The 25,201-nt window shown below is 44.4% G+C and overlaps 1 protein-coding gene across 7 annotated transcripts in view; it reads right to left on the bottom strand.

Annotated features, from left to right (window-relative positions):
- The window catches only part of kmt2cb (lysine (K)-specific methyltransferase 2Cb), a 64,122-nt gene that overhangs the window by 20,824 nt on the left and 18,097 nt on the right, over positions 1-25,201 (bottom strand). For 5 of the 7 annotated variants that reach the window (XM_076097427.1, XM_076097428.1, XM_076097429.1 and 2 more), the window contains 25 exons: positions 24,014-24,123; positions 23,748-23,857; positions 22,989-23,151; positions 22,684-22,855; positions 21,568-21,682; positions 18,786-18,961; positions 18,210-18,583; positions 14,542-14,607; positions 13,645-14,372; positions 12,013-12,135; positions 10,827-10,943; positions 10,354-10,458; positions 9,242-9,346; positions 8,956-9,137; positions 8,313-8,477; positions 8,082-8,188; positions 7,837-7,908; positions 7,490-7,702; positions 5,190-5,309; positions 4,785-4,910; positions 4,554-4,688; positions 3,239-3,427; positions 1,571-1,663; positions 1,219-1,266; positions 109-249 (listed from right to left, as the gene is read on the bottom strand). In XM_076097427.1, the coding sequence (XP_075953542.1) occupies positions 109-249; positions 1,219-1,266; positions 1,571-1,663; positions 3,239-3,427; positions 4,554-4,688; positions 4,785-4,910; positions 5,190-5,309; positions 7,490-7,702; positions 7,837-7,908; positions 8,082-8,188; positions 8,313-8,477; positions 8,956-9,137; positions 9,242-9,346; positions 10,354-10,458; positions 10,827-10,943; positions 12,013-12,135; positions 13,645-14,372; positions 14,542-14,607; positions 18,210-18,583; positions 18,786-18,961; positions 21,568-21,682; positions 22,684-22,855; positions 22,989-23,151; positions 23,748-23,857; positions 24,014-24,123 (4,055 nt within the window). The remainder of the gene's footprint in view (positions 1-108; positions 250-1,218; positions 1,267-1,570; positions 1,664-3,238; positions 3,428-4,553; positions 4,689-4,784; positions 4,911-5,189; positions 5,310-7,489; positions 7,703-7,836; positions 7,909-8,081; positions 8,189-8,312; positions 8,478-8,955; positions 9,138-9,241; positions 9,347-10,353; positions 10,459-10,826; positions 10,944-12,012; positions 12,136-13,644; positions 14,373-14,541; positions 14,608-18,209; positions 18,584-18,785; positions 18,962-21,567; positions 21,683-22,683; positions 22,856-22,988; positions 23,152-23,747; positions 23,858-24,013; positions 24,124-25,201) is intronic. The other 2 variants (XM_076097431.1, XM_076097430.1) reach the window with 2 other exon arrangements.

Below are 25,201 nucleotides of genomic sequence, written 5' to 3'. Positions count from 1 at the left end.
ACAAGGAGAGAATTGGAGAAAACAGATCAGTATTCATCCAATATGAAGTTTACAAATAACAGTGTCGAACAACTGAAAGTGTCTGGATGTTTGGTCTCCTGCACTGACCATCAGTGACCATCTTGTCTAGCTCTGGGCTGAGAATGCCATCCAGGTGTTCCTCTGGGAGGGTTCGAGGAGTCCTCCGGCCAGCCTGAGAATGGAGCGCCACTGGGGAACTTTCTGCCAGGGGCCCAATATCCAGACCAGCTGTGGAAACACACACAAGACATACAAAAACAAATCATAACATGCATGCACATACAAACACACACACACAAGTAGAACCGACAAAATACCCAACAAAGAACGTGATCATAAATATAGCCGTGAAGTACGAACAGGTTTACTGTCTTAACAGCCTGAGGAATGCAATCAAAACACAACAGTATATGATTACAGCTCCTTGGGGTTCCTGTGTTGTTTAAAAGCAGCGTTTGGGGAACCGCGAAGAGACAGATGGGGCATAATAATTCTCTATAAAAAAGGCACACCAACACTTCAATGTTTGTGTGAAAAAAAAATATTGATCCAATCCATAAGAAAACCCATAAAAATAACCTGGGTTACTGCACTGCTGTCAGATTCTATCAAAATTAGGCTGGAATTTCTATCCAACTAGCACTGCGAAAAATGTCCTACTCGTGTCTACACTTTCCATCTCACACATACTTGTACGTAGAAAATGATGGCTTGTAGGCTGAATAAGGTTGTTTTTGTACTGCAATGCTTTTTGTCATCCAGCCGCAGGAATGAGAACAGAAGACCTTCCCATTCTTTGGGAGCTGGAAGGACATTCTCCAAAGGCCACCTCTACATTTTTGGTTTCTAAACTGCCAATTTCTTGAATGTCGAAATGTCCTTGTCAGTTTGCTCAGGCAGCTATGAATTTGTATCCATTTAAAAAAAATAAATTAAAAAAATGTCACCACTGTGAAAGGGCTCAGGAGGCTCACGAACAAAGACTGACACACCATACGCATTGGAGTGAACACTGTGCACTGGGTTAGGTAAGCACTAAGCAGTTTATGAGTGTTAAAACAAATGGTTGAGAAATGGTTGAGAAAGAAGCTAAGTGTGAAGCGGCTTATATATGCATGCACACTCAAATAGAGACAAACACTGTTAGAGAGGAAGAATGCACTAAAGCAAGGGATTAGTAGGCCAGAGCACCCTTACCAAAAGGAGGAGGTGAGCTGTCAACCTGGAAGGGGCAAAAATCAAGACCTACAAGGACCCAAAACCAGATAAAATGAGTGAAAAAAATAGTGACGACAGAACAAGCACAACACGCTTGTGACAATGCAAAAAACAGATACAAAAAAACTAAAAGGTGAACAAAAAAAGTATTGTTAAAGAATGTGACATTAAAAAATTAAATAAAATCATTAAGTGGTGAAAGCTAAATAAACTTTCTGTCTGAGGAAATTTCTGATCCGGGAAGGAAAAGATTCTATAAACCCACGACTAGGTGACTATTAGTAAATCTTGCCAATGTGACTGCCTGTGCTAATATGCTTATATGACGCACCAGAGTCACTGCTTGGCTTTCCGAGCATTCCCAAGATGTCTGCATCAGTGTTCAGAACATCAGATAGATCAACTAATGGTTCCTCAGACGTCTCTGTAGATGGGGGGGAGGGAAAGGAAGAAACAAAAAAAAGAAAGGAAACCAAAGCGTCACAAATCATAATTGATGGCGATGTTGAAACGGACATGAGAAGGTGATTCGGAACCATTGGTTTTGATGTCACATGTAGAGCCTGGTCTCGACTAAACAAGAGAAGAAACTATGTCAACACCAGCTAAACTGACTGGATTCTGAAAAGGCTTGAATTATACGACACCAAATCTTCCAACATCATTTAACTGATTAGAGCGACTGTCAGAGAATATCTGCCAAAGCTGGTAAATGGACTTATATTCATTTTGCACCTTTCTAGTCTTCCGACCACTCAAAGCATTTTTTACGACTACATTACACTAATGCCATACAAGGTGCCAACCAGGATCGAAATGCGTGTGTGTGAATGAACATTTCACACACACACACACACACACACTTTGACATGCGAACTGGAGGAGTCAGAGATTGAACAGTCAGTCTTCCAATCTTACATTATATATTCAAAATCCTCCGCACTCAAGAACGGTGCAGTCTGTTCTATGCTGCAGTCTCTTCCCTTACGACTGTTCAATTTCCTTCTCATTGTCCGATAGTCGCAGTGTTTTATTTCTTCAAAGTGATGATTATTTGCTATTTATAACTCTTTCAAATTGCAGCACGCCATTTTCTGAACTCAGTAATAATACCGAGTAATACCACTCATACCTATCTTTTTTTTTTTTGAAACCACACTACTAGATACAAGTTGGCAGATTTTAAATTTGCTTCTGTTGTACATTGGTCTTTGCTAATAAAGGTTCAAAGCTGTCACACATTCAGCTGTGGATTTAAGAGGTTTTTCTCCAGTAATTTGACAATTTCTTATAAGAGAGTTTAACAAGTTCAGTTTTTTGTAGCAAACGGAACCAGACCAAAGATGGGACCAGATATTGGACCCTATTACTACTCGCCCGAAACCGATTTGATATTTACCACACTATGTGACGCAGTACCTTACAGTAGGCTGTAACTCAAACGTTAAGTCAATCCCAGTTTACTTCTACTGCAGTTTAGCTACTGGTCCCGACAATGAAAGCCTTCATCACTCTAGTTATGATGGTTTTCCACTGTTTATATACACATCGGTTTCAGTAACAGCGTTTGACTGTGCTTAGATGTTAGTTGGTGACAAACTCTTTGACGGTGGTGACGGTGCTCCATTAAGCCGTGTTGGTGTGCTGCATAGTATGCAGGGCTAGAACTAACACACAGATGAGTCTGTGAGCACTGATTAACCTTTGACACCTTCGTATGAATGGGTGAAATGTGGTTTGAACACGTGTTCAGGGACCTTTGTGACACCCATGTACTCCTATGTGAAAAGGGGGGGGGGGGGGGGAGAATAAATGAATGGAATAAAAGACATCCTAATGAAAAATGCCAAAAATAAAAAGGTCCCCCTGTTGCGTCAGGCTTTTCCAACACCTTTATTGACTCCTTTTTCAGGTCTAATTTATTTGGTCAAATCTTATTTTAAGTCCAACAATGAATCTTTACAGCCCTTGCCCTGGAGAACTAAATGTGTACACGTACCTGCTGCTGCTGGTCTGGTGGGATGGGATGTTGCAGAGGCGCTGAGCAGAGGGTCCGATGAAGGGTCCAGGAAGCTGGTGGTGGGGTGCTTCCTCTTCACTTGGCTCTGCCCTTCTTCCAGTAAGCCTGATTCGACCCCCTGCTGCCTGCTCTGCTTGCTTTTGTCCAGTAGGTCCTTTCCAAAGAAGGCTTCCTGAACATGACAACACGAAGCACTGGTCAATTCTCTGTGCTGACACTTCTCTTTAAGGAGTGTCAGCTTACCTATCTTGACACACATCCCATGTCACATAGAAATTATTCAGCACGCGTTTAAGGCCCATGAGAACTGACCGAAGTGAAAGAGCGAAGCTATGAAACCAATACATGACGCTGCTGACATCACTTTTTGTTAGCACCTACCACCCCCAAACCACTTATACCCACGAGTCATCTACTATCCTCAAAAGACATGTAACTGCGGCTCCCTGCTGCACCGAGACATTAAAAGCCCAACGTGTGGCTATTTCAATAATTAATGAAATGTGCTTCACTGTATTGGACCTTTAGGTTGGACTGAATGTCCCCCCCCCCCCCCCCACCGTGGTGGGGTTAAGAGCAGCACTGACAGCTGCCGGCGTCTTAATGCACATCACATATATCTGTGTTTTGGCCAACAAAAGATGACACTGAGGATACCGGCTAGAGACGAGGAGCCTCGAAGTCATCTCCGGTTAAGCTTTTGTACGTCAATTCACAAACCAGACAGGAGCCATTTAAAGAGCCCGATCAGAGACGAGTATCCTCTACAGTGAGCTCCTTTAGGCTGTTCCTCTTTCAAAAAAACGCTCACAGAAAGGGGCACCGTGTACCAGGGTTCGGTAAGTGGTTTCCAGGCAATGTACTTTGGATTCCCAACCTTCCCGAGGGTGAGATAAAAGGGATTTTATGAAGATATGACATGACCAGACAATCTGTGCATATGAACAGGAGGCTTGCACAACAATAAAAAACAACAGAGAGTTGCAATCAACTGATGAAATAAGCCGTCTTAACTAAACACAGTGTTTCTTCTCGTCACAAAGGTGCCTTTTAGAATATGCCGTCTTTAAAATACGGAAGTTGTGTTGGCAAAATGAGCTGAATAAATTGATTAAAAAGTTGATTATTATTACAGATCATTATTTGTAGATATTTTATACCCACAGAATGGTTGTATAGGGGTTTACTCTATGTGGTTATACATATATACATATATAAAAATGTCATATTATATGCCCATTCTGTTTATACACAGTATTCGTTTACAGTTCATGAGTGTGCTATCAAAGGTGACATGCCTGCAGATAGGCGGGAAAAGCTTCCTCCAGTTTTGTTTTCTTCTTGCGGTAGCGTTTCTTGATTTTTTCTGGCACCTCCGGTCCAGGGGGAGTCTCATCCACGGGGGTATCGGGCAGAGTCTCCGTCCATCCTACAACAAAGAGAAACATGACATCAGATCAAAACAGAAGTGGAAGGGACAAGCTATTGTAATACAGATGGATACAGATATCATAGGTGTACAGACCCTCATCTTTTCCAAAGGGATTCTCCGACATGGAGCCAGTGGAGTCCTTTCTGCAGAGGGCTCGTTTGGCTTTGCCTGGACCCTGACCTGGACGGCTCCTCTGGCGGACCATGAACCCACCAATGCCTTGAACGGAGAAGATATTAATTTATTAGTAATTGATCAATAAAGGTATCTTAATTGCAATCATGGAGGTGATTGGATTTGATATATATATCGAGTCTGGTTGTACGGTTCTATTAAATTGTCCAGTGCGTTCAGCATGAAGGCTCAGAAACACTAGAGAGAGCTCTGTGTATATCAGAAGCCCTGCGATGGCAGTGCTTCGCTACAGCTACAACGTCGGGCATGTACTGCACCATTTTACGCTTCAGAGGAGCTGTCTCCTTCAATCAGGTGCCCTACCCGGCCGGTACGGTTTCCTCTTCCTCTTCTTGCCGCCGTCGGCCCCCTTGGAGTCTTCTTCTGCTGGCTCTCGCTCCAGGCTCGAGTCAGACTTCGCCTCACAATCGAGGAGCTCCGCCTCTGCGAGAGGGAGAGAGCATTGATGATGAGTGACAGCCCCGCGGCAGAGAACACCCCGGCCAGGCACCTCGACACAGCCACCAGGGTCAACTCCGTCTGAACGGCAAGCCAGTGGCAGGACATCCGCCTGATTGAAATTAAGTTCACGGCTTCTACTGCTGAGGAATTTCATTTTTCAGACACTTTTATTTGTTGTGTAATTCTTTTAACTCTTGATTTAGAGATAAATAAACGAGAGGTAAACTTATTATAATAAAACTAATTAGGGATATCCTGTGCCGATCATCTGGATCGTACTGAGGCTGATCACGGTACTCTCTTTTTAATTAATTGGTATTGATCGTATGAAGCAGGACCCATTCAAGCTACTTTTATTTATTGAAACAGACTGTGAAGCTAAAAACAAAGACATTTTATATTTGTAAAGCACAGCAAAATAAGTAGCGACTACCAGTTTCAACTAATGAGATTTTCACCAGCAGATAATGTCAGCAAGCATACTGTAGTGAGATCATTTTACTAGTATTTTCTCCATGATGTTTTGATCTATCTTATCCAAAACGTCCTAACACTTCCAGACTTTAATCTCCACACGAAACAATACACAGATATATAACAGTAATGGACTGGCCGACTGGACAATCGTAGTGTAGCATCGGTCAGCTCCGACCAGGGTCTGACAACTATTCAGCTCTGCTCCACAGCCTCTGATGCAATCGTTTCAGATGTTCTTCATTTTCAGTCTGGTTTTGTTGATTTTCCAGCTAGTCGCGGTAAAACGTTGTGTAACAGTGATGCTCGTTAACCGGAGAGGTTTGACGGTGATATAAGTTTCTAAAATGTTACGTTTCTAAGTAAAAACCTGTGGAGCGAACATTAGCAGAGTACGTAAGCACATCATTACCTAGCGATAGCACTTCTATGCAACTACTGCACTAGTAGGAAACTAGGAGTTTTGGTGAGGGCGGCTGAGCTTGAGCAGCCGAATATGAATACGATCGGACCGGCACCCCCCCAGCTTAAAAGCTAACGTATGGAAGCATTTTACTTCTTCAGCTAAAGTCATGGAGTCACTGAGGAAAGCGAGTAGATTGGTAGTAACACGCTATGAGTGGACGTCCGTTACCACAGAATCTTGTGTGACCATAACCGCGCACTTTACCACTGTATGTACAGTTTTACCACATGTTCCAGAAAGCGCTATTTTTGTATCAGAGCTGGTACAGAATGCTCATTTCCCATAACAGGAGGATTTGTAAGTCTGTATTATTTATTTGTGAATAAAGCAGCTTGTAAAGTCAAATGACTCAGAACATTCTGAATTCAGTGTTTTTACTACGAGGATGCTGCTGATTTTATTCATTTTGTTGTTGGTTCTCTTTGCAATGCTTGTAAATGTAACTCTTCAGTTGACACATCTCTTCTATTTGTTACTAATATTGAATTAATAAAAGATGATGGAAGTAAATTCATCTGTTTTTAACTATGAATCATTGCAAATATGCAGTGCTGTTAAAATAGCAGATAGTAACAGTGAGAAAAAAAAAATCATGTATCGAAACATTTTGATGCATCAAGAAGAATTGATAAACGTTTTATAATCAGAATCAAATCGAGCCGTGAGGTGCCTAGAGATTCACATTTTACACTGTGATCGGTAAGCTTTTGCCTTTAAGGAGAAGGATGTTTATTGTCATCGTAAAAAGATACAACGAAATTAAGTTGGCGACTCATCAGTCAGTTCAGCAGCAACAAGGTAAAAAAATGTATAAAAACATTGAGACAAGACATTACTTTTATCTGTTTGTTATAAGTTTCCTATCCTGGATATATCCTTCAAGCGCATATTGTAGAGCCTTCCTTCTGCTTCTCTGAAATTGCTTTTTCTAAAAGAAATTAGATAATATTTCTTGAGGGAGTGCAGTTAGTGACAGTGTGGGCTCCACGGTAGCTCTGACAGCTTGACAGAGTAGCAGCAGGAGGGCGGGGCTTAGCGAAGGGTCAATTGGTTCAGCTTTAGCAATTTTAAGTGTGAACTTTGCAGCCGTATAATGGTGAAAAACATTTAAAGTCAAACTAGGAGAAACACACAAACAAAAAAGCCAATACCGACAGTCCAAGACACTGTACTGAAGGCCTCCAATAAGCACTCTGAGATGAAAGAAGAAGACGACAAGTACCTCTGTTGTCCTCTATGTCTTCATCACGACAGTGCTCTGAGAGGGGGTCTACAGGAGCCTGAAGAACTGCCACACTGTTCTGGTTAATGATCTTCAGCTTCAGCTTCGGCTTGGGTTTCCTGCGTCGCGACGCCGTAGCAGACAAACTCTGGAGCTGGCAAAGCCCCGACTCTGTCAAACAAACCCCGTCCTGGGTGTAGGTCCTCGACAGATCTGAAAAGACCAAAGAAAACAATCATGGTTAGATAGGGCATATACTGTATAAACCAAATCAATATTTTGTAGAGAGAGAGAGACATTTTCTTTTATGCTGTTATAATGCACCAATTTAGAAGCTCTGAACTCACCCATTTCTTTAGCCTTTGTGACAATCTGCGTCATAACTACAGGCTCAATGACGTCTCTGGCCTTGGTCACAACTGCAGCAGCACAGGACACACAAAAGACGTTAAAAACAAAACAGCAGAGACGAGGGACTTAAATGTCAATAGTTGAGTCTATGCCCTGTACAGCAGACACACACACACACACACGTAGACACACACACGTAGACACACACACACACACACACACACACACACAGTGCTCCCACCTTTAGTGGTCTTAAAAGCTCGACACATTGTGCAGTCAAAGTTATTGTCTGCAGCCTTTTCTACATCTTCGTCTGAATGGAGAGCCTGACAAGACGCGTGGAACCATCTGTAGATAGAAGAGAAGGTTTAGATGAGAAGCAATTAGTAAAAAAAAAAAAAGATTTAAAAATATGTTTTTATTTCACAGAGACCAGTTATCCTGAGCAGACAGTTTTGCTGTAGAAGCCCACCTGTCACATTGGCGACACTGCACAATCACGGTGCCTTCGCTGTAGTCCAGCAGGCAGATGGGGCATGTTGCAAGGCTGGCACAGGGGGCGCATTGGGTGTAATTATTCTGCCACTCACACCTTAGGCCTGGGGTAGTGGCACCACACTGCGTACAGGACACACACCTGCAGGAGAGACGGAGGACAGAGGTCATTCTACCCTTGTTACTTCCAAAAGGATCACGCAGATCGACTGTGCAGCAAATAAAACCCCACCTACTCACTGCACTGCCCCCATGATGCAAATGTAAGTTGTGAATATTTCTTGTTCATTAGGAATTCTTAAAAAGAGAATCTCGAATTCAGTCGATCCCCTCTGCATACAAATATTCAAGACATTGACTTTACATGTCTTTGTATATGTTAAAAAAGGGGGATTTTTTTGGGCTGATTTTCAAACAGAGGGGTGAGAAGGCATTACAAAGAGAAATATGTATTGATCTGAAAGAGGTGGAATGTGGTAAATTGCCTGAACCGCATACTGTAAAAAAAACAAACGGAATGATCAGAGCTCTTTTGGTAAACCGAACACACACATTCATTTCTAACTTGAATGATTGCCTGTTTCAAGCTCGTTTGGCTGAGACGATCGTTCATCACTCACCATTTGCACTTCCAGCTGTCCTTGGGAACGTTTTGCAATGGAGGGTCCAGGCAGTAGGTGTGATAGCTGATGTCACAGTCATCACACAGGAGCAAGCGGCCAGGATCCGTGGCCTGGCCGCAGGCCTCGCACACTGTACACTCCAGACAACGCCAACCTTTACTCAGCACCACCTTGGTGATCTGTGAAAGAGCCAATGAGACATTTACACGTGGGCCTGGGGGGGAAGGGGGGTTCTCCAAGTATACCGTGTGTGCGCGATGTACAAGCTCAATAGTAAATGTACCTTTATGCCAACACAGAATGGATGGTAGCACTGCCCACATTGAGCGCAGGCCAAAAGACGGCCCTCTGCGCCAAGGCCAAAACTCCCACACACCACACACATGTCCTGAAAGGAAATAAGACATCATGAGTTAACACATTTCGCGACGGCAGCTCAGTTGAGACACTGAAATTCTAAAGCACATTTTTGCTATTCCTATTTTCCCCATTTAATGTAACTTTTGTGTTAAAAAACAAAACAAACAAAAGAACCTAGTCAGCTGGAGTCACTTTCAGTTTGTCATGTAGAAAAAAAATCTGAAAACTTCTTTTAACTCAGTTGTCTTGTCACCACCCAAACATACAAGTATCAATCTGTTCTGCATATTCATTCAACATCACTCACGCTGAGGGTACTAGTCATTATCTATGTTGCTAAATACTGAAGGAAAGAAAAGGCTTTCTGTCAATAAGAACAGTGCACCTGTCCTGCAGCCTCAAGTCTAGCTGTGCAAAAAAGCATATTGAAATGCAGCGCAAAAGGAATATGAGACGCTTCTGGAAACTGGCCTTTAACTGCATTTTTATTTTTTTTAAAGCAGGAGGTTTGAGTGGGCCCTTTTTAGCCCGCAGTCACAGCCTGAGAGCCAGACGGAGCAGTCTTTTAAGCACTGAACAGTCTGATATGAGCCATTCTAGCGTTTGTGCCTTTATCAGCAGCAACTCCGCTGTACGGTTCAATTGCTTAGTCGCTTTATATGAGTAGTTATTCTCTCACACAGGATTCTAACCTCTGAATTACTACACTACACTGCTATCTTCATATTTACTGATGTCTCTAAAACCTCGATGAGAGCTGGACAGTCGCCATCACTTTGTTGTTGTTTACTGAATTAAATTCAGTACAGGAACTTTGACGGCAGAGAGTAAGAGACAATACGATCCTGTGTTACATAATCGACTGCATTTCCTGCAGGCATCTTAGTACCTCCACAAGAATTAATGATCTCCAGTGGGAGAGGTCTTTAAGCACAGATCTAATTTCAGGCCATCTAAGTGAATGGAGAAATCCACAGATGGTGGCTCAAAATGAAATACATTAGCAACACTGCTAAGTATTAAACAAACAATAACCTGTTTCAGCGTGAAACTGTCGTTGCTGGAGAATATGACCACTGTGTTATGCATGGCGTTCTCCTCCTCGTCCTTGACTGGGTATGGTGTTTCTATCGAGAGGACCTACAGAGCAGGGAAGAAAACACACAACATAAACAAACATGACGTATTGGGATGACATAAACAGAGGCGTAGCTTTTCACGAGAGTTAATATGACTGATTTTAGGATACACATGCTAAAGAAGAGTAGCTACTATCAGCAGTAACTATCTATTATTCATAACTGTTTAGTCATCATTTGGAGGTATCAAAGAAAAGGCCCTCAGGTAAAGCGCAGCCGCTACCATAAAATAAAATAACAGTTTATTGACACGAACGCTGCTAAGAACACATCATCTGTCTTCAGCTGGAGGGACACCAAACACTGCTTTTGCATATAGTGCAATATTTGCCAAAGATGTCAAGATGTCAACCAGCTGACAGCACATACCCCAGGGTTCATGCCGGGACTCACTCCATTCTTGCCTCTGGCCCTGCCCCTTCCAGCTCTACCCGACAGGCCGGCCCCTCGAGGCCTCCTCCTCCCAGGGAAGCCTGAGCCTCGACCCTGTGGAGGAAAGACGAAAATCAGAAAAATGTGCGATACGAGGAGTGGATGTGGACAGCTTGTAGGGGAACACGGGGGAAATGGGCCGACGCAAGCTCCACTTGGTTTGCGAAAGTTTGTTTCTTGCTTTCGCGCGGCGCACAATCATCCAAGTCATAGTTTTCCCAGTGGACGGACACAGATTTAAAAAGGAACATTTCACCACTTTTAGCTTTGAGGTCTGTATATAGTCTTGACTGTACAGACTTCACAACAGGAAGAGCATTGATCATCCAGTTGTCAAGGTCATTCTGTGAGTTTCTTTTCTGTATGGATGCAAGCTGCTGCAAGATAAATGATTGACATTCAAGTATGTATTTTTGCACTGCTCTGTATTTGAAAAAAAACCTGCTTTTTAAACCTTTTTTTTTTTTTTTTACATTGTTTGAGAGACACTAACATTTCTGACAGAGTTGAGAAAAGGCCTCCGTCTCCGAACTAAATCTTCCAGCTCCTGCCACCAGAATCCCCTCTCGGTTACCCCTCATTTGACACCGATCCCAAGCCGAGGCGCGACCCATCAACTGCGCTTCTAGACACACACACTGCTTCATGGTGTTTAACCTGGACCGGACCCCCCCCCCCCCTGCAACTGCACACAAATAAACCCTCACCCAGCCTTGCCAAAACTAACGATCGTCACACTGCCACACGCTATTGACAGAAAGTCAAAATCAGAGAAGAAAAAAATACATATTAAGAAATACTCAAACAGGTCTGAATAAGACGGAGAAGAGAGCGCAGCAGAGAGGACACATTCATTCATTAGTAAAAACTTATTTGCCAAATATTTAGACAGGACTGTCTTATTACACCATACCCATGATCTCTCAATACAACAGCAAAGCCAGCCAAACAGCCAAATCTTTCGGTTCCACTTCATAACGTCATTGGTTTTTTGAATCTCCTCTTCTCACGGTAAGGTGGTGGTAATTGTTAGCAGGCTACGGTATACATCACTCAGGGAGTGTGTCACTCGGGTAAACAGAGGGCTAACAGGGGGTGGTCTCCGGTGAGCCACAGTATTTACCACTCTGATGCTCCAGCCGGGGCTGCCAGAGGACTGCCTGGTCTTTGAGACGTCCCACCCCTCTGACTGGTCTGGCGACCAGGACAAGGGGGAGCTCACACTGCTATGGGGGCTCCATGCACCCTAAGGTAAGGGGGAGGGGGAGGAGGAGGCGGGTCGAGAGAGTGAGAGAAAGGGAGGAAGGGAGGGAGGAGGGCGACAAAATGCAGCAACTTAAAAACAAAGCCAGCGAAGAAACAAAAACATACAAAGAAAGATGTTGGAGAGATGTAGTGAGCTTCTAATGGAGCCAATCGGGAACTCGTCAATGTAGATCCGTCTATGCAGCGCTACGGTATTAGGAAGCATCTGCCGTGCCAAATATGAACAGAATAAGTTATCAGGGGGAGGGTCTGTGCTGAAGCCAATCCTTAAGAGCTTTCATGCAGACGCATTTAAGGGGCAACGTTTCTTTTTAAACTCTTTTTAAAAGGCAAAACCTGAAGAGCACAATTGTGTTCGTTGCATTTCACACAGGACCATTTTGCCGGGGCACCACACAGCAAGAAAGAGGCCCTGCAACCTCTCGTCATGACAACCATGTATGTTTGGCATGTAGACAAAACAATTGTGTCCGTACGGCATCGGACAACAGCACTCTGGACTAAAGAGGAGGAAAAAGTCGGATCGAAGCGTCGCTAATAGATTTCCCCAGGCCTTGTGTAATAAATTAGTTTATTTAAGAGATGAGATATTTCCGGGGGAAAACACATTTTGCAAACTAAAGTAATCTACCCACCCCAGCATCATTCATAATATATTATCGCCATGGGTGTGATTTTACTCCTATAAATATTTGTCTGAGAGAGGCCACGTTCAGTGTCTCTATTACAACCCATTTGTTTTAATGACACTGGGACACTTAAATTAGGGGATTCAAACTTTTTTATTTTTTCCCCCCAAAGTCACTAGTGACCCACTGCAATTGCTGCTATAATAGGAGATAACTTGGACACGGTAATGATAATGATCTCTGAAATGTGTGACTTGATGAAATCCTCATCCTCAGTGGGACAATAAGGCGACGCATGTTTGTAATGTGGACACAAGATGAACAGAGCGGCTGATGGAAATGCCGCTGAAGTGGAAAATGGCGAGTACTCTGAGGAAAAGGTGTTTTAGCCATAAAAAAAAACAAAAATAAAAAAAACATAATTCCTAACAGAAATAATGAGAACAGCATGAACACTGTGACTGACTAGTTGTGTGGTGCATGAACATGCAAAGAGAGGCATCGGGAGTTGAGAGAAACGCATCGTTCGCCACGCTGTCCTCCTGCTATGCTTCAATAGTGTACATCAAGGTATAACTCGACTGAGAAAAAGCATTAAAAACATAAAACCGTACAAGCTGCTTCAACCAACCCAGTGCCACCAAAAAGAAACCTGAACCCATCTTCATGGAGCAGAGCACTAAGGACACACAGATCATTTAGGAGTACACAGGGTGTGCGCACCAATTATCCGCCTACACTCCGTGCGGGGGGTGGGGGGGGGTGTGGTAGTTACTTTGGTTTGCTCTGCCTCGTGTCGCTGTCCCAGCCCGAGGCAAACCAATCAGTGGTCCTCTGTGACATGACGTACAGCTTCCTACCTGTTTCACTCGTGGCCTCCCAGGAGAAAACTTCCTCTTGGTGATGGCTGGCTTTCCCATTCCAATCTTCGGGGTGAGTGGTATAAGGGTGGTGGTGGTGGGCATTACACTGCTGTGGTCACCCAGTGACGGTAGGATCTGGGTCAGGTCTCTGGGAGACGTCCCTCGGCCCAGAGGGGAGGTTGAATGGCACGGAGAGGAAACCATTTCCGCCAACCTTTCCATGGACGTCTTGAGTGCTTTCTCCTCCGAAGGCAGGCAGGGAAATGACAGATTGGGCTTGCTCTCCGTTGTAACGTACATCTCCACCGACGCACTGGAGGCCGAGGGCTTAACAGTCTCTGCCGGGTTATTGTGAAAAACACCCTCCGTCCTCTCCTCGTTGAGTTCTTCTGGAGCGGCTTCCAGGAACGAAGCCCTGGCCACGTCCATACTCGAAGGCTGGGGTAGCGAGACTTCCATTGGTTGGTCCGTGACAGGTACTGATGCAGTACTTGGTTCTTTGGTGGTTGAGATGATGGCCTTAAAATCCTTTGTGCTGGGGTTGGCCATGCCCTGCTCAGGGCAGGCCTCTGTCTTTGCTGGTTTGATTTGTAACGTGGTATCCTGGGTCTGTAGTGCCTCCACAGAGAGCTGGGCTGGAAAAGACTCAGACTCCTGGCTGGGAGCCGCTGGAGACGCAGGACTCTCGGTAGTTGTAAGCTGGGCTCCTGCTGCTGGTTTTGTTTCTGTAGGAGGAAACGCACAGCGGTCAGAAGAACACATTTTGATTGACCGCATGCACATTAACAGACCAAGAAAGATACAAGTGTAAACCCAATGTTAACTTTACAACAACATACATTGACGCAAATCAATACGAGGTTCCACAATGCAGACCGGATCGTGTTCACAAACCTGGATTGATTTTGTTGACAGAAGGTTCAGTAACCTGCTTCTCGACGTCTGCTCCCACTGAGACTTCTAAAAGAGAGACAAGATTCATAATCAAACAGGATTATATTCAAAGAAATGGATATTTGATCACTCAAAAGAGAGAACTAAGAGTCTGGAGAGACTGTGAACACACGCAAAGAAAGTGGACCGTAGGGAGATGTTGGGCTTGGATTCCCGGCAAATCAAACGAAAAGAGATATTTCTTCATGCATCAATTCTATCCACTTATCAAATCTAAACCAACAAGACTATACAAGGATGCGAGTCCGCAAGTCGAGGAAACTCTTCTCCTCTTTAGTGAAACCACTGAAACACTAAAAGCTTGTGTCGCAGATCATCGATTACTTTTAGAGCCAATACACGTCAAAGAGAATTCTATATGGGTCACTATCAGCACAAGTTGAGAAGAACTAACATTAAACATGATTTTCACTGCTTGGATTTAGTGTTGCATCAGCCTTGAAAGGGATGCATCCTAAGTGATACTGATAAGGAGTGGCTTTAGAGCCACAATGCATAACAAAAAGACAACGACGCAAAGCCTTTATACGCCATCTTATATTAGTCTAGTGTCTCCTACTCGCTCTCTCTATTTGGTTTTATAGCGTCTCCCATCCTCTCTCCCTCCATTTGGTTGTGTGTTAAAGACATCAATACATTTGACTGGTCCCGGTATGAATAGAACTAGTCATTCCTGGCTATCAGGCGTCCACACATCGAGCCGATATACTGCCAGACAGCCTCTGACCGTACAGATAGCCCAGTCTTAACAAGGCGCCCACCGTTTCAATCCACAAGTTCCCGTGTCACACTGATCCCGGCACACGCGTGCACCTGCTAGGCATCTCTGCCAGGGAAGGGGGAGTAACCATGACAACCAACATCCCAGCGCCTGTGTGCTCCGGGCTCACGACTGTGCAGCTCGCAGGTGCTCATCCGGTGCCGATGCCAGAAAGTCAATTAGGAGATGGGGCCTCCAACCATCTCCCTTAGCCTTTCGACTATTGACCAAGCCGAACACACATTCTCATTCACGTCACCGGCCTGCTTCCTATATCTTCTCCAGGGAACGAGGTGACGCTGCGGATAAATACGCGGCTCAGATTAACGAAGCAGAGGCCTCGAGTCGGGTCTCGTTTGCAGTCACAGAATGGATCTAATGGCATCTGTCGGTTGAGTCACGGTAAGCCCGCCTGTTAAACACTGAGTAGTGGAGAATCCTGGCAGGTGATAAACAGCTCTGGTTAATGACTTTAATTACATTACATGGGCGCGCTTTGTTGGCAGCATCGTCACGATCTCACGTAACAAAGCTAAAAAAAAAATACGTGAAACAAATCTGCTCAGATCCAAGTACAGTTCAGCACATTATTGAAATGAAATGCCTCCTCTTATTCGTAGCAGCAATATCAAATACACTGCAAACAAATAAAGCCAATTTTGAGTGATGGGCTTCAACCTAAAATCCCAAACGATATCTCCCACATGACTCTTATTTTGAGGCGTCTAACATAAACCTCCTAAAGCTTCTCTTGAATCAATACAGAGATCACCCAACGTGTCTTTAAAACCACAGAGGGGGGGAGCATCGCCTTGCCAGCTAAATCCAGTGATGAAGCAGTTCATGACCAACGGGAAAAGATAGTCAAAAAAAACAAAAAAAAAACAGGAGAGCACATGTGTATGCAGAGCAGAGCAAGCTGTGAGAACCACGAACGAGCCAGCATAGCTCCGAGGCAGGTTTGCAGACAGGGGATCTAATAACATCACCATCGTGCTACTCCTATCCGTTCTCTCCTGCCAGCGGAGTCTGCCGTCTAGACGGAGTGGGCAGAGCAGCTACTGCTGGCATCCCCTGCTCACCGTTAATTTGCCTGATACTCCGCTCCGCTGCTGGCAAGATCTCACGTGGAGCGGAGATGCAGCCCTAACAGCGTTCACGCGGGGCAGCTACCAGCGTCACTCAAAGTGTTGGCCCGGTTTGCACCGCAACGAATCAGAGCTGTTGCACAGGTAAGGTTTTATTTAACGGTGCTTCTTTTACTAAATGGCATCTAGCTGGATAAGCTTATACCCCCCCCCCCCCCCGAAAAAACCCTCCAAAGTCTTAATTCTCCACGTTTGTTCTTGAAAACGATATGGTTATGTTAAGATACTTCACCGTAGGTTATATTCAAGCCCCCGCGGAGAGAACAAGGCTTTGAGAAAATTTGACATGGTGGGCAAACCTTGGGATTATAATTTCCGGGTCTGTCACGTGAAGCCACGGGGCCCAGAAAGACTATTTCCCATTGACTCACATCAGGAAAGAGACATTTGTAAAACAGCAGACACATTCTTTTTTTTTTTTTTTTGGTGAACCAACTTCCCAGTACAAACACTTGACTAGCCCCTATTTAAATCATTAGGTCCTAAAAGCTGTAAAATGCCAAATCAGGATTTCCTCCTCCGTTCACGTGAATGAGCCCAAGAATGAGGCTAGACCCGGGTGATTTCATACCAGGAAGTCAAAATGTTTTTGCCTCTTGTGCCAATGAGCAACTTTCATAGGAATGAAGGAGAGCTGCCTCCAACACTGTACCCAGTTCTCTTTATACATGCATGGTTATATCCCATTTATTATGAAAGTAACTACAAGTAAATAACACGGTTCCTCTGTTCGGCCAAAGGTTTAAAAAAAAAGAAGAAAAAAAACCTGAATTCAATGGCAATAACTTACAGTCTGAATCCTATTGAAGCCTCTATAAGGCTGACACAGCTTGTTGTGCTTTGATTTTGTGTCTCACACACACACACACACACACGCACACGCACACCATCAGACCCGGTCACAGTGCCTTCACAATCTCTGCCTCTGTTAAGTGGTGTTATTAACAAGTCTCTCTGGTCTGAAGGTAATAAAGACAAACTGCAAGTCAAATGTAAAGCTGATTTGTGGCAGCGTGAGCAGCAACTCAAGTGTCCACCTCTGCTTAAAGTTGCACTGTGCAGTTTCATTTAGCCATGCATTCAATTGAAATAAAAAATAAGCACTTTCAACTATCAATTTCTCATTTACAAAGACTGGCAGCACAAGTTACAGCCCCAGGAGACAGGACGGAGAAACAAAGTACTTGTAATTTTCACAACACAGAGTTACAAAGACAAAGGAGTCGCTTTAATCTGCTGCTAGTAGGACACCATCTGGTTATTGGGGAGGCCTCAGAAAACCCTGCACATAAAGAGAGGGAGCGCTTCTCTCTGGTCTTAGTCCAAATAACTCCTAATCCTTTCATCTGCAACAACGGCGACGATCAGAACTTCATCATCGGCGACGACGCTACAGCCCACTTTCGTGTTGCATGGCTAAAAACTTTACAGCTGCCTCTGCATGGCTAGAGGCCGAGCGAATGAACCCTCGACTACAAAGATCGCCTTACATTTTCCCTCGTATAACCTGGTGCTCGTGTGTGCGATTTTGTATTATCAAAAGAGTTACATTCCTTGGCTTGTCCTCGCAATAACAACACGTGATTAATATGCTGATTAGATTCTCTGGAAGGGGCATAGAGGAAAAATAAAGACTTCAAGATTTAAAGACAACACAAGGAAAGAGATCAGAGGATTTATCTTCCTGTGTCTAATCTAACCTGTTTGGAACAAAGACCCACCAGGCTGCTGGGCTGACGAGGCCAGATTCTCCTCCTGGACGGTAGCCTGAGCGGGCTCTGGATCCGAGTGCAATGGAACAGCAAGTAATTCCGGTTTGGGGTCATTGTGCATTTCAGGAGGCCCCTGGGTGCCAGGTTCTAGGTCCGTGTGCTTTTGAGCCAGCTGTAGACCAGTCTCAGAGTCTATGTGCATGGAGGCTGGCTGAGGGCTGAGCTCTGGGCCGGTGTCCATATCCTCTGCCTGTAGCGCCTGCTCTGCAGCAGGAGACTTGCAGTTGGAACAAACATAGTCCTCTCCGGGGTGGATTTCTGCTTGGCCTGAGTTCTGACGCTCGCACTCCAGGTGTAGCCATCTGAAAGGAGTGCGAAGGAATTTTAAGGGATTGTTTGGTGAGGGATCTCTGCGCAAAAAAACTAAAATGTGACATATTTATTGCTGAGGTTTCCCCCCAGTGTTTCCTTAATGTTACCAGGGAACGTCAAAAATTGCCACAGGAATGAAAAAACAAAACAAGAGTGTTGCATTTGAACTAGTTCTGAAGACATGTTCCTTACCTCTTACAAGTCTGGCAGAAGAGTAAGTCTTTATGATGCTCAGGGTCCAGGATGCAGGCACACATGGAACAGCACAGAGCGGGGTCCTGGTTTTGGACGCAGTTCTCACACAGCAGGCTGGTGTGGTGCCATTGCCCGCTGGTCCGTGTCCCACATTGGATGCATACTCTGCAGCTCTGAGGAGCAAAAGGAGGCCCTCTTAGTAACATGACATTGACAGCTGTTCACACTCAATACGGTGAGAATACAGTGTTTCTGCTCCATAGATTTGGCACCTAAGCCATGGGATGGGGAACAAGCATGGAACCTGTCCAGACCCACAGTAAATGTGGGTATATTTAAGACCACGACTCTTTTCCAGCTAAATCTATGAGGTAGAGCTGGGGAATTACGACTAAAAAAAATGATATCAGTATTTTTAGACCCTGATGAAATGGGTTTATAAAGGCAATTTTTTTAAATAAGACAGATCATTTTGACCAACCAGCTTTTAATAAATGGCAAAAGGAAAGAAACTTTTAAAAACATTGGCATTGAATAAGTGCTGTTCTGGCTACATGGCTGCAACATGCTGCCAAGTTGTTTTACAAATGGCAGACACTTCAATTCAAAGCAGGTTGCTAATAACCAAAACATGAACCTGTACTTCCTGCTTTGTCTTATCTTTTATTTTCTGGGCATGCAAGTGGACAAAAGTGAGCACAGCGTTGCGAGCGACAGAAGCACAGAGCGGCACAAGCGGCTAAGTAGCAGCGGCGGGCAATTCTGATGAAATATCAACACCGACGGTGTGCAGCATCAAGCAGAGCTGCTTACCGGTACAAAACACAACAACAAAAAGTGGTCGTTTGGCTTCCATTTGGCTGCTGCTCATTTAAAAAAAATGTGTTTGGACTCCAGTATTTTGCTCATGCTGGGAACAGAGAGGCTGCAGAAATTTTGACAAAACCTTCATGCCACATTTGTAAAGACGTATCTTTTCACACACATCACAAGTACAAAATATCAAAGAGGAAACAATCTTTGGTGTTGTTCAAACATAATTAAATAGGTTTTCACATTTTAAAGTAGAGCTACTTTTGGCAAATACTCTATGCAGCTCTATTATGAATACAAAAATATCATAAAAACAAATATTGGATAGGGTTTGATAGATACTCAACAATAAAGCAATCTCACTGGGATCTGGGGAAAGTCATTTTTAAGACTTTAAGGGAATAAATAGAGATTGTACAGAGAGATGGTTGTCATCAATTGTTATCCCTGTGCAAGCGCTTTTTTTTTTGTGTCTCAAACGCAGCACCGCCATTGTGGTGCTCATACATGGTGGAGGAACATGACAGAGCAGTGAAACCGGAACAATTAGTAATTCTTCATTGATTTCTACTTCAGTCAGACGACTGCAAAAATCCCGAGCGAGTGGGGGACAGGAGTCGGTTAGCGGATGCCGAGGATGTGGACCTGTGCTGAGTCAGACTGGAGGAGCCAGAGTGTAAAGACCTCTCAGCGGCTGGCTCTATCGCCGCAGCCTCCTCAGACCACCGCGGGAAACTGGTCGGTGTGTTTACCGGCCGCTGAGTGACAGGCGCATTCGCACTGCTGGAGGATGACGGTCGGGGCTGCACTGAGGGATGCGTGTGATCAGCATGCAAAGGCTGGTACCCGCATATACACACACATACACACCACACGGTTCTAAGCTGAGTCTGAACTGAAGCCTTAAAAAGATCAGCCGGAGTGAGTCATTTCTTAACTGCAGGAAGCGCAAATACAAACCACCAAGAAGTCATATTCTCATGGGTGGTCGACATTTTACTCTGTGCCAGAGCAAAAAATATTCATATCTTGAATATTTTCCTGTTGAATATTGATGCCCACACACAGTGGGAATTTTGTGTTGCAGCTGCCAAAATAATACCTGCTGAAAACAATAGGTTGGTATAGGGCTGGGCGGTATGACCAAAAATGCATATCACGGTATTTTGTAAGACTCTGGCGGTTTCACGGTATTTTTTTTCCGCGTTAAAGCATCAATTAATTAACGCCGAAAAGAACAGGCCGGCCAACCGGCCAGCTAGCGGTGAACAGCTGTTTGTGTGGCGTGTCTTCCGGTCCGTCACTTCCTGTTTCCTTCACCTACATTATCCTGGGTCCTAAGCCCCTCCATGTACAGCTTCTTATCACCCTCTCTGTACCAACGTACATTTATAACAAATACCACACATATTACACGGTAATCAGCGTTGCATATGTGTCTAACCAAAATACCTTCTGTTGTTCAGTCTTTGTTCATCCTGCATCGCTCTTTTCTGTTCTTTAATGTAACTCCCAGCTGTTAGCAGACTGTTGTTAGCGAGCTGTACCCAGCATGCAGTTCGGCGGGGAAATTTTATAAATGTACAATCATTAGTGTTACAAATTGTTAATGTGTCACAAACTGTTGTGTCGTGGTGTTTTGCTCTGTTAAAGAGCGTTAGTTGTGGGTTGTTAATTGTTGTTATAAAGTTATAACCATGACTAGGGTTCCCTCTCAATACAGCTAAGACAACTAGCTCCAACCGTAGCGCTCTCAGCGGCGAACAATATATTTTGCTGCCTGTTGAAGAGCGACAGCAGTTGTTTCGGCTGTGCACCGCTATGACGGTATATGAAAAATTCATATCATACGTGAAATTAAAACAGGTATACCGCCCAGCCCTAGGTTGGTACTTCAAAAGTAAAACGACTTCATATTTTTTGCATACCAGCCGGATGAAACATTATTTCACAGTCTTCTTCCTACCTTACATCTCCATCCGTTGGTGGGAAGAGAGTCTATAGCAGGTTGCAGACAGAAGGTATGGTAGCCTTTGTCACACATGTCACACACCAGCATTTTAGTGTCCTCTCCTGGGTTCCTACAAAGCGAGAGAGAAGGTTTTATGAAATAGGACAATAAGACAAGAAAATCCAACATTTCTGACCAAATGCCTCGATAATCAGACAATCTTGTAGGGTTGACCACCGGTGCTTCCACAAAATATTCACACAATGAGATTTGATAAATAAATAAATAAATAAATCATCAGTAATGTGGATATATTGACCAAGTGGGTTAAGGCAAATAACAGAACAGCAGTCTGGGAAGTTCAGAAAATGACATCACGTTGGGACATGGGACTTTGGTATACTGCAAATATCTACGCAGGGTTGTATTTAAAGAAGAACTATGAACAAGTCCCACGCATGATCATATTCACCTCGATTTGCTTTTTATTATATTTCCACAAGGGAGATAATGAGATCGGTCTTGTGTGTGTGAGAGAGTGAGTGAATCCATCTCTGTCTGTCCACGGCTAATCTCACATACTGCTGAACCAAACTGCATAATATTTGGGATGCTCATTTATAGCTACACACTCAACTCGACTGCTGACTCCTTAAAGCTAAATAATACAAATACATTTATGATTGGTATAACATCCACAATAAAAGCTTTAGGCAATAATAAAAGGGTTCAAAAGTCAAAGAAATAAAAAACTGGAGTCATCCAATCGATTAGTATATGACAATAAACTCATCTTGAAAAACACCATGCTGTGCAATAATAACTTGGTACTAGTGTTTCTGTGTAAATACGGAACAGAAAGCTCAATGGACAGTGTTCACCGAAGGCAAACAGGACTGGTTGCTAGCAGAGCCCCTGTGCTGTTTAAATAGGGTCAGAAGTTACAAGACTGTGCTTCAGGGTACAACATCCAGTTATCTCCTCACAGACCACAGAGGTAAACAAACCAGCAGTAAGCAGCATGCCCGGTAGCTACAGAGAAAATTATTAGAATAAAAGAAAAAGAAAAGATAGGACAAAAACATTCAGTGTTGGATACTTTATTTGGGGGCGAATGGGAAGGCGACTCACTTGCACGTCTGGCAGATTTTGCACTCCGGGCACTGCCAACCTGCCCTCCTTAGAGGGGTCACGGCCATGTCCAGGCACATCCCATGGTAATGCTGACCACAACTGGTGCAGAAGAGCTGGTCCAGTAGGTCCCCTGGGCTATCGCATAGCGCGCAATTTACATCATCTACAACTATGGGCCAGAAAATGAAAGAAACAGGATTTAAGTCAGGAAAATACGGGGGGAGACAATTCAGACGTTTCGTCAAATTTCTCATTTTCACTTCAGCAAATAATTCTTTACTATACAACACTACTCCACTTACATTTGTGAATGGCCAGTTCAATGTGTTCTGGGCAGAGGAGCGAGAGACTCCTGATATCCTGAAAGGTCCCAGCTGCCCCCGCACAGGGGAAATGGTAGAGTTGAGCACATCCTTCAGCACAGCACTTAACGGATGCTCCAAGGCGCTTACAGTATGCACAGTGCTGCAGAGAAAGAGAGAGAGAGAGATCCCAATATACACATATATAAAATTAATCAATTCCATTCTTAGCCGAGGAAACAACAAACTCTAAAACATGTCCGTGCCATTTTTTCGTGACCGACTGGCTGGCTTATGTAAAAACAGTGCTTCATCCCTTAAGGTCTTTTTGTTAGAAAAACAGTCATCTGGTTTCCCAGCTTAGAGAAGACCCCCCTCTTCTAACCCCTGTTGGTCACATTCATGACAGAACCTCATCCATTCGCCATTCCACTCAGTTCTATAAGTGTGCACTCTGGAGATCAATTGCAAGACTTGCTGATGGGCCATTGGGCTGCAGACGCACTCGGAGAGAGCTGTGAGCTGTGCCACTGTGAACACGAGGAGCTGAGCTGCCACGAGGGCTCAGCCCCGTTGAGTGGCGTGACCTTTTCCATTTCACAGCTGAGAGATCCACGGCTGCCAGGCCGACCTTTACCAGCCAGTCTGATCCATCAGCTTTGCTGTGCCTCACTGAAGCGGTCTCACTGCTGCCCCAACACATTAAGATGCTGTTAACACTCATTAGTCCACGGATCTTCTCCCCCCCCTCCGACTCACCTTTGTGCTCCCTGAGTCAATGGCTCTGTCCACATTAAGCAGAGATTGTCCCTCGCCCTCACAAACACCTTCGGACCACAAGGCACAACTCTGATGTGCCCAGCATTGCCCTGGAATTTCAAGACATTGAGGAAGTTAAGAAACACAAAGGTTAGCGTCTAATTTGTGTCCGGTGAAGATTCTGAGTCGACGTGCTAAGCTTCAACAGATGATGCTGACAATGCTTCGTAAAAAGGAAGAGAAATGCTAAGTCTATTGGTTTTTACCTGACTCGAAGAGAGACTGGACGTTAAGATCTTGTGGGAGGCCGACATGAGAAAGTTCATCCCAAAATCGACTGGCTGGGTCTGGTTCTTCCTCGCAGCTTTCAGACCCACTGGAACAAAAGGAAGAGGTTTGCAGAGAAAGCAGGTCAGCACAGGTTTTTCTTTTTTTAAGTAGAGAGCCTGAGTCAATTTAGGAATGAATCCAGAGTAGAGACAATAAGGCAGAGGACCATGTTCAGTTTTTACAAAAGCAGACAGATGAAGACAGAGAGAATGAGCTGGGGGAAAATTTTAGAGAGCAAATAAAAAGCTGTGGGGGAGGAGGGAGAGGAGGAGGAGGAGGAGGAGGAAGAAGGCCATCTTGTTTGGCATGTGCACAAGAGGCTGGCTGTTCTGTCTCATAAAATCTGTTGAAAAGGATGCGTTTCCCCGAGTCCCTGGCTTGAACTAGTGAGCTGCATAGCATGCGGAAAATGTGGAGAGGGAGCATTAGCATTTAAAAAGGACCTTAGTTCCAGTAAACAAACCAACGGCCAAAATCAAGAGAACGGTTTCTAGAAGCATGATCGCTCACACCTGAGAGCTTATTGTTTACGGCCCAAAGTTTCATTCAATTATCTTCTACCTCCTCACGTGTACACGGTTTTGCCATTTTGTCCAACGCCTCCGCTTCTCTGACAAATCGAGATACAATTTCTCCTCCGGTGTCTCCGTGTGGCATTAACCGAGGACTGGCCCTATTGACCAATCACACGGCAGCAACACAACAGCTACTGGTTGGCTTGGCATGCGGCCAGATCCCATACTGCTCCCACTGCCCCGTTACGTCACCGGGAACCCAGTGAGACGCCCAACTGGTTCCAAAAGGACCAAAACAAATTAGGCAGCTGTCCAATAGAGTCCGAGGAGGGTCTTTTGTTGGAACAGTGCGCAAATATGTAACACACACACACACACACGCACACACACACACACGCACGCACACACACACACACACACACACACACACACACACACGAGGCTTGTGTTCAGCCGTTCCCCTGATGTGGGATCCCTGGACATGGGGACACGGACTGCTGAGGCAAAGTAATAATTTAGCCTTCCAATGTAGAGCGACAACACAACCTGTTAACTGAGAGAGGCCCGTTAGCTTGTGAGGTCTGTGTGTTTGTTTTGTGTGCATGCTCC

The sequence above is a fragment of the Anarhichas minor genome, unplaced genomic scaffold (assembly GCF_050575085.1).
Source record: "Anarhichas minor isolate MPS153535 unplaced genomic scaffold, ASM5057508v1 ptg000024l, whole genome shotgun sequence".
Classification (NCBI taxonomy): domain Eukaryota; kingdom Metazoa; phylum Chordata; class Actinopteri; order Perciformes; family Anarhichadidae; genus Anarhichas; species Anarhichas minor.
Note: the sequence above shows the minus strand (reverse complement) of the source record. Positions and strands in the feature narration are given on the sequence as shown.